The 8,992-nt window shown below is 46.0% G+C and overlaps 1 protein-coding gene across 1 annotated transcript in view; it reads right to left on the bottom strand.

Annotated features, from left to right (window-relative positions):
* Positions 1 to 6,794: 6,794 nt before the first annotated feature.
* The window catches only part of FNBP1 (formin binding protein 1), a 63,323-nt gene continuing 61,125 nt past the window's right edge, over positions 6,795 to 8,992 (bottom strand). Inside the window, exon 17 of the mRNA XM_010024414.1 lies at positions 6,795 to 6,829. Within this exon, the coding sequence (XP_010022716.1) occupies positions 6,795 to 6,829 (35 nt within the window). The remainder of the gene's footprint in view (positions 6,830 to 8,992) is intronic.

Below are 8,992 nucleotides of genomic sequence, written 5' to 3'. Positions count from 1 at the left end.
ACCCATCGCCACCCTGAGCTATGGTCCACGGCTCAGCTCCTATCAGTCCTTCCTGCAAATCACCCTTGTTTGATCAGGCCACTCACTCATTCGGTTGTGCTGTTGCTATTTAAAGTTCACCACATCAATACTGTGTAAATAAATCAAAGCTCGGGCCAGAGGGACACCCCTTCCTTTTCATTATCCCCCCCAGAGGCAAAGCTGACAGCCTGTTTCGTAACCAGCTCTGATCTGTCCCGAATTAAGGGGTGGCAATTAATGCTGGCAAAGAGCAACTGAAATACTGTTGAAAACCCAAAATAGCAACACGACCTTAGGGAAAAACCAACTCCATTCAGCTGATTCAAATGAAACTATCAACCAGGTGCAACCTACTACAAGCTGTACAACTGTAAATGCTCACGGCTCCTGCATGAGGCTGCTCGCAAGGAACTGGACCAACAGGAGATGGAGCAGCCGGACAGAAGGCAACCAGAGCCTCTGCCCCTGCTACAGCCACTCGCTGCTCTCCAACCTCCATCTTAAAACTGGAAATATCCCTACCCAGACTTTGGGATCTTCACGTTATTTGGTGAAGGGAAACGTGACTGTTTCCTACATGGGCACGTTCACACACACACACACACACACACACACAAGCACAAACACATTCGTTGCCAGGCTTGCAACTGGTTTATAAACAGTCGGTATCCAAACAGACACGGACTTCCAGCCTTCCCGTTAGGCCAAAGCATCCACTGCAGGCAGGAGGTGCTGTGACCATCTGAGAGGAAATACCTTCCCCAGGGTTCCAGCTCTGAAAACCAAGAGCCATCGTCCTTCCCCCGCGGAGCAGCACCTCCAGCCGGAGCAGCATTCGCCCTTCTCCTCAGATGACCAAATCAAGAAGTAAAACCCAGCCTCTTTGTTCTCTCCAGCTGGAGAAGGGCAAGTTTGATGGAATTGTGTCTCACACTGACCTGATGGGAACCAGCTCCGTGGGACAGACACTGAAGGTACCAAATTAATACTCCAAATACCTAAAACTTCCAGTGTGGGATACTATGAAATAAAGAACAAACCAAAACCTCAAGTCGTGTCATCGCTCCTACTACAGCATCTGGCTACAAGCACTGCACTGAACAGGCCATTTCTGCTTATTCCTTCAAAGTCTTGGAGCCAGAAGCAAACCCTAAATCCATCCCATAATCAAGGAGAATGATGAGGAGGAATTCCAGGCTGTACCACTGCTACCTGGCTGAAGCCACACATCCCAGCTGAGTTCCTCTTCCCAGCGAGAAGGCAGAGAGCTGTGCCCGTGGCACCAACACGGCACCAACACATCAGCAAACCCCAGCAAAGCAAAAACAAATAACCCCCCTTTTTTTCCTCAACAAACCCATTGTTGTTCTCTGCAGGATCAAAAGGATCCAGTGAAACGGTAGTTCTGGAATTAAATGTTTATTTAAATACGTGGATGACTTTCCTTTCATTGTTACAAGGTCAATATTCGCTTTCAAATGGAAGCACTTTATTTGGTTGAATTCTGTCTCCAGAAATGAATGGGCAACACCAGAACCTTGGACATTGGCAATGAAATCACGACACGGAGATGCCACCATCTAGAGATCAGTGCTCAAACACACATACACACATATACAAATAAAAAAGTGCTCGACATCGTCAGGTTAAAATAGAATTTTGGCTTTTTTTTAGGTCTTTTTGACACTTCAGGCAGGAAAACAAAACCCAAAGAACAACCTGCATCGAACTAAAGGAACGTCGGAAAAATACTCAGCATTAAACACAACCTTTGAGTATCAGTAAATCTGTTTCTTCTCTATTTACAGGTGTTAAGAAAGGGCATTAGAGACTTTTGCTGGGGAGGATGAGATCCCGCAGGATGTCCAGGCCCTGCTTCCGGGCAGGATTAGTCAATTCAAGCAGAGTTTTTATAAACCAGTCACATCTTTTAGTCCTTTGGAGTTGGAAAAAGGTAAATCCTACAAAAATTCATTACCCTGGATCAAGGCAGCGGAATAAACCCATGGAGGCTACAACACGTGGAAGCTGCAGCACGTGGAGGCTGCAGAGCATTTCTTGCAGTAAGATTTCAGACCCAGGCTTTGGGAATTAGTTGCCAAGTTTATAAAAACTCTGTCCATGGTCTTTTCATAAAACCTTTGAAGAAAAAAAACCAGTCAGCCAAAGCTAATGCTCCTTCTAAAGCGCTGTGTAGCAACACAGACATCGCAATTGTTCCAATGTTCCACAGAGAGGCTGACAATAATATACTGTCCACCTAGATTAAATATATAAAAGCAAACGTCTAAGTTTTACACAGATGGCACAACAAGAGGTGAATTCTTCCAGCTGCTGTTTCCACAGTGCATTGGACACGAGAATAAAAATAGTGCAGCTGAAAAGTACTGTAGGGATGGTTTTGCACGTCTGGTAACTGCTGAACTGTTCAGATCCCCTGGTAGATGGGTCCAGCAAAGCCTCTGCACGCATCTTTGTACAAAGCCACTGGTGCCAACCACATGGATCCCATTCTGCTACTGGAGGCTCCTGGATCTAAACAGTGACCGCAGTAGCAGCAGTGATAAAGATGGTGATTTAACTGAGGATGACCCTTCCAGCGCTGCTGCCACTGCAGCCGAATGGCCTCAGTGCAGGCTCCTGAGCCACATGAGTTAGATTCCAAACCTTCTGCTGGCTGATGCTTGCAGGTGTGAAGCACCATCACACCAGCTACAGCACTAATGGTAGGACTGAGGGATTTCTGTGCTATTAGAAATAAAAGTTGGAATCTTGACTGGAGAGAAAGGGACAGAGCTCTGAACACAACATGTAACACAACTCAAAAGTGCCTCCAGCCGGAGCAGGGACAGCCCGGAGCACCCCAACACAGAGAGGCCGTGGTGCTGAGCCTGCACAGAGCATCATGCACACTAAACCTGAGAGGTTTCATTTTGGGGTCACTGCCTCTAAGTGGCTTCCACATCAATTTCCTCAAATTCCGGGGATTTTACAAAACATGCTGAAGTTTGCTAAAAGTGAGTACATTCCCCCAAATGCTCTGTTGATTTATGAAGAAACTAGGCCCTCAGGAGCTATTAAGCAGCGACTGAATCTTACAGGGCTCGAACATGTCCAAGATGACTGCGAAATCCCAGCAAGGGTAAAGACTCAGGGGAAACCAACAGTTAAAGTGTCAAGTTTAGAAGCAATTGACCCTTTCTTAGGCAGCTGAGGTCCAGATCACGTGGGATTTGGAGATGTTACAGCTCGCTCTCCATGGCGTGGAGCATCCAGCTCTTATCATGCTACTTCTGCTTCAAATAAAACCATGTGAGAACAGGAGGGTCACGTTCCTGTCTGGCTTCTGGGTCGAGGGTCCAGTCCACGACAAGGTGGGAGAAGGAAATAGAATGGGGGTTTCTTTTTTTCCCTCTTTTATTTTTGTAAAAAACAACCCTGTTACTCAAACACGAACTGATGAGAACGCACAAGGGGTCATGCAAGAGGAGGAGGCAGGTCTGAGACGCTGAAAACCAAACCAAACCAAAAGAAAACTGCAGAGAGATTAAATGAGGAGCCACAAAATAACGTGACCCTGGGGAAGGTGGGCGCAGGCAAGGCAACAGGGCGAGCATGCAGACTGAAACGAGAGCAAAACGGAGGTCTTTGTGACGAGCAAAATGGGGCTCCAAACCAAAATGCCAGTGTCTGTGTTTGTGTGTGTCTGTGTGTGTGTGTGTGAGAGGAGGAGGAGGGAGAGAAAAGGGGGAGGAATATAGAGGAAGGGGCAGAGAGAACAAGCAGGAAAACAAGCGTACATACGTGAGCTCGAAGGCTTTCAGGAAACAGCAAGGTCATAGGGATTTAATACTTGGCATGAGCATCAGCCTAGGTTTAAAAACACAAAAATACAGGCTGACAAGTATTAGTGACCTCTGGGGAAAGCACAATATTGAGTAATGCGTGTGGATCAAATGTAAGAGCTGCAAACGCAGAGCCCAGTCCAGCTGCTGTACCACCGCTCCCAGGGAGGGCTCGGGCACCCCCCTTCCGATGGGACTACCTGTGGGATTAGCACTAAAGGCACCGTGTGAAACGCGGATGGACCAGTGTGTACATTCAGATGGACTGAGGGACGAGGGGACACAGAAGACACAGCAGCACATGCCTGGCACTCTCTGGTTACCCTTTGCACCAGCAGTGCTCTGACCGGTGCGGGGGGGTGGGACGTGTTGGTTATGTGTGATGGAGGGGCTGTGCCAAGCTGGCAGGAGAGTGGGGAAGGCTGGGAAGTTAGTCTGAGCCACAAGTAGCATGCCATGGGAAAGAGCAAGCGTCTGAATGATGCTGGGATGGAATTTAGGTCTGAATTTGTCAAGTGGGAACTCCAGACAAGAGTGGGAGTCTGGCTTTCCATGGGTGTGTTTTAACTGCCTGCAGGGTAAACAGACCATTTTGTTTCTCCTTCTGTGACAAGCTCGCCCCGAGGTTCTTGCACCAGCACAAACACCTTTAGGAATCTAAAACATAAGAAAGACAAAAAGAAAAGAGACTGGATTAGAAAGAGGTTGGGGAAAACGGGGTCCCTTAAGAGCAGCACTGCCTGCAGGAGGTTAAAGGAAACACAGCATCCAAGCATCTACCAGGTTACAAGGGGTTAAGGAAGGCTCCTGAACAACCAGCACTCAAAGAGTCACCATCCACCCTCAGCCCTTCCTCCAGCCAAGGGATGAGCATCACTGGGACACTGTTGTCTGGGAGAAACACTTAACACTCAGGAGCAGGACCCTGCCAGGACCTTTTAGTACAACTGGGAAAACAAACCAACCTGCAAAGGAATACTGTGTCTGTTCAAGTGAGAGCTCCAGAGACCACGAATGACACTAAACAACAACAGGAGGCTACAACACAAGTGTTTCGTGATGAACCCACACTAACCGTCCTTTCCACAACAGGCTGCAAAGACCTTTCAAAGTCCACGAACAGGTAAGTGAAAGCAGTCTGAGCCTCCAAACCCATCCTTTGTCACACTCCTGTACCCACACTTCTGGACAAGGGTAAGCTCTTCCTGTGGCCAAGTGAAGCTACAATCCAGAGCGTTATTTGGCCAGAGACACTCCTGCATCCAAGGGAACAGAGGCTGAGTCCAAACTTCCCTCGCATTCGAGAGCTGGGGAACCTCCTGCTCCCCTCTGCACCCACTTCCCTACCAGAAAACACGCCAAATGTCAGCAAGACAAAGTGTTCACAGAGCCACAACAACATATTTTTCCTGAAAAGGAATTGCATTTGTGTGGGAAGCAGGTGAAAAGCAGCTCTGGGCCATTTGCTTTCCCTTAGTGAAGTTAAATGAATTGCCATTAAACAGATCCTCACAGGAATGAGAAAATACAATGTTTATTAGAAGACAGCGCAGTACATGGAGCTGTGGAGAGATTCCTGACAGAGGGTGATTCTTTAAGAAACAAGGATAGAAACAAACCACCACAGTGGCCAGAGTGAACAGACCTTAACACAACCCGAGTTTCTACACAAATCCAACCGGATGCAGGCAGCTGAGTAACCAACACCACTTATCAACGTGAGAGGGACTGAGCAGTTATCAAACAACAGCGAGGTTAAACAGAGGAACAGCCTATAAACCATTTATATTTATACATATATAAAAGGATAAAAACAATTCAAGTAGCTTTAGTTTTTAAGTTATGTTATATACATTTTTTATATACTGGGAGAACTAAGGGCAAGTATTTAACAAGAGGATTTAAAAAAAGCCACAGTCCAGGTTACAATTCCTGTTTCCTAAATAATTTGGCAAGCATTAAATCATCAGAAACATCCTAGATAAAAAGTGCATCAGCATGGTTAACTTTTACCTATTGATTTATGTAAGTCAAGGCTCTGCTTAATGGTTACAGCAAACAAACAGCAGAGCTGCAACACTGAGAATCCCAGAGCCCTCTACAAGGTTTCTTTATGGAATTGGAGGCGAGAGGGAACAGACACAAGTGGCAAAGGAGCCGAAATGCTCCCAAATCCTGCTAACTGGGAAGCTGAACTTCACAGACCAGCCTCTCTTACTTGCATGTCACCCAAAGAACCAGGCTTTCTTTCTGGCAGAAGGGAGCAACGGAGAGTTTCAATCAAACTGGTTATTTCAGTCCTTTTGTGTATCCTGCTATTTCACAACATCCCTCAGTGATGGAGGGGTTGTTCCCAAGAAGATTATGAGGTACCATCTTCAATAACACAGTATGGTCAGTCTTGAGCAAAAAGGTGCAACTAAGTTCCTGTGTTCAACAGTTGTCAGCACCAGGTACCTGACAGGCAGGGCCAGAAAAGCCCTGCAAGGAGCTACACTTTGTGTGCACGGGGGAGTTTTCTTCCTCATCCCCTAGCAGTGAGAGGTTGGTGTATGCCCCAAAACGTAAGTTTAGATCCAAGAGATCCAATTCCTAGTCTGTATGGCTTTTAGCATTTGTAAGCTTCCTGCAGGCATCACAGCATGAACTGGGTGGCTCATTTCTAGTAGGAAGGACAATAATAATGCTGTTTACAACTAAACAGATGCACAGTCAGACCAGTGCTTCATCGGCTGTGATGCACAGCTAGATTTCAAGAGGTGAACTTATACATGCATCAGCTGAGTGGACGGTACCTAACAGAGTCTTTCATTGATGGAGACACGACATGTGCATTCATCTCTTCTAAAGAAAACCTTCTGACACAGAGCTCTTAAAACACCCGTAGCAGCAAACCAGTGGGGTAAGAGGTGAACAGGCCTATGAAACCTACTCAGAGATTTTCTCAAGTGATTTGTACACATCTGGAAGAAAAAAAAAAAGGCAGAACAAGATAGATATTATAGATATTACTGTTGGTTTTGTGGGAGGGTTTGCTAACACCCTGCACGTGGAGGTGTAAGTGTAAACCTTACAGACAGCCCTATTGCTTGGCTGCTGTGATGAGGAGGTGACTGCAGCACACGACTTACCTGTCTGCTCGTCTCAGGTTGGCCAGAGCCCTGACAACAGGCTTTCCACAAAGGATTCAGCAGTTGCAGTTCTCAGGCAGAGCTGCCTCTGGCTCATGGCACTGGCACAACCTCATACACCTGAGCCAGAGTTGATTCTGCTGATGAAAGAGTCACTGATGGACTCAGAGCTGGTGCGAGGGCTCCCACCCTGCATCCAACTAACCTTGAGAGGCACCAGCTGCTCAAGCTTCTTTCCAAGAAGAGGAAAGAACTGCTGAACTTTGTAAATGCTTTATTATTTATGGTGTCACTTTCAGGATGACATTATTTCTGCTGCAAGGATTGAATAAAGTCACTTCAACTAATATATTAAAAAGTCAAATGAGAGACCTGCAGCTTGCAACCGAGTTTGTCTTTTAAACACAGCAGCACTTCCCCCAAATCTTTATTCTGCTATTGGGGCATTTTCTGCAAAGGTAAATAATATAGTTCCTTCACGTTACACATTCACAGATACATTTGGTTTTGTTCCTGAAGTGGCTGCAACTGAACCATCCTTCACTCCCAGCATGGACTGCAGTTTTACCATCATTCAGCACCATCCTGTAACTTACATTATACCATTAATGCACTGACACGATTTTCTGGCTGCTATTGCCAGAAACACTCCTGCAGCAGCCTCTCCAGAAGGGTAAATCAAAGACTGAGAGATGCTTTTCTTCCCTTCCCACCCAACCCGCTGCTCTGCTCGTAAATGGGTGATTTGCTGATGGGTTCCACTGACGGGAACCACGCTGCGTAGCCGAGGGCAGGAGAGCCATGCTCCTTACGTGAGGCAGATTCAGATGCCACGCCAGCTTAAGCTGTTTCAAGCAGCCTCCACTGCTGAGCAAGTTTTCCAGCAGCATAGTAATGATGTTGATTTCAAGTATTGCCACACACAAAGCAGTCAATCTCCACAGGAGAGAACACCAGGATAAGAGATGGGATCTCCTGTTCTGCGCTTTCTGCCTTGTTCTGAACATGACATAAGGAGATTGTATGATCCATGTTCCTCTTTCAAAGGTTAATAAAAAACAATAGAGGAGCTGAGTTTTTTGCATCTCAACTGACCCTGGATTTGCCAAAACAAATACAAAACTACTGTATTATGGCAAAATAAAGCCAGATCCCAGACAAGCAGCAGACAAGGCACTGAACTGCTTAATACTGAGTCCAAGACAGTGAACTGATCAAGCTATAGTGTTTGTTTACAGAGTCAGTCCTACTCCTCTTTTCCTACTGTCCATAAATCCCAGTGGGAATGGTTCAGTTTTCATTTGAATTGGATGAGGCAGCTTCTTTCACACCAAGAGCTCTAAGATCTAGGGAAAACAACAATAACCTGAAGGATTAAGTGACTTAAAAAACCCCACAAATTATTTAACAGTGAACTTCAAACACATCCTGATTTGAAACAGGACTAAAATCTTTGATTTCTCGGTGTATTACATCACCAGCTGTACATAATCCAGCCAGGACTCCCCTTAGCACTGCTTGCTTACACAATACACCTATCTGTGAGGAGTTAATAGCAATAAAGAAACAGAGGACTGTGGAGTCAAAACACTGAATGTCTCCACTGATCTTGTGTGAGCAAAAGATTAAGCCATTAGTTATGCTCATCTGAAACAGCAAATACATCTTCTGAAATGTATCAAGGTAGGAAAGATCAGAGGATCTTTCTTAATGTTTTACTTATTTAACAAGGAGCAGAGCGCTGTGTAGGCAGGTTTTGGCAAGATCTCTGCTTCCCCTTCCAAACACAAAGTAAATGAAGTCCAGGTTTCAATCCAAAAGGTCCACAGAGCACATTACACTCTGCAAAGCTACCACACTGCGACACAAAATAGCAGCCAAAATACTTCCTATGTAACACTCCACTGAATCGTTTTGGGGCAAACAGCTGACTCACAAGAATGTGACCGAGATGCCACCTGGGTATCTGAGGAGAGCCCGCGTTATCCCAAATGG

Source organism: Nestor notabilis, unplaced genomic scaffold (genome assembly GCF_000696875.1).
Source record: "Nestor notabilis isolate BGI_N333 unplaced genomic scaffold, ASM69687v1 scaffold8441, whole genome shotgun sequence".
Taxonomy (NCBI): Eukaryota; Metazoa; Chordata; class Aves; order Psittaciformes; family Psittacidae; genus Nestor; species Nestor notabilis.
This window is presented reverse-complemented; position numbering and strand designations above follow the sequence as displayed.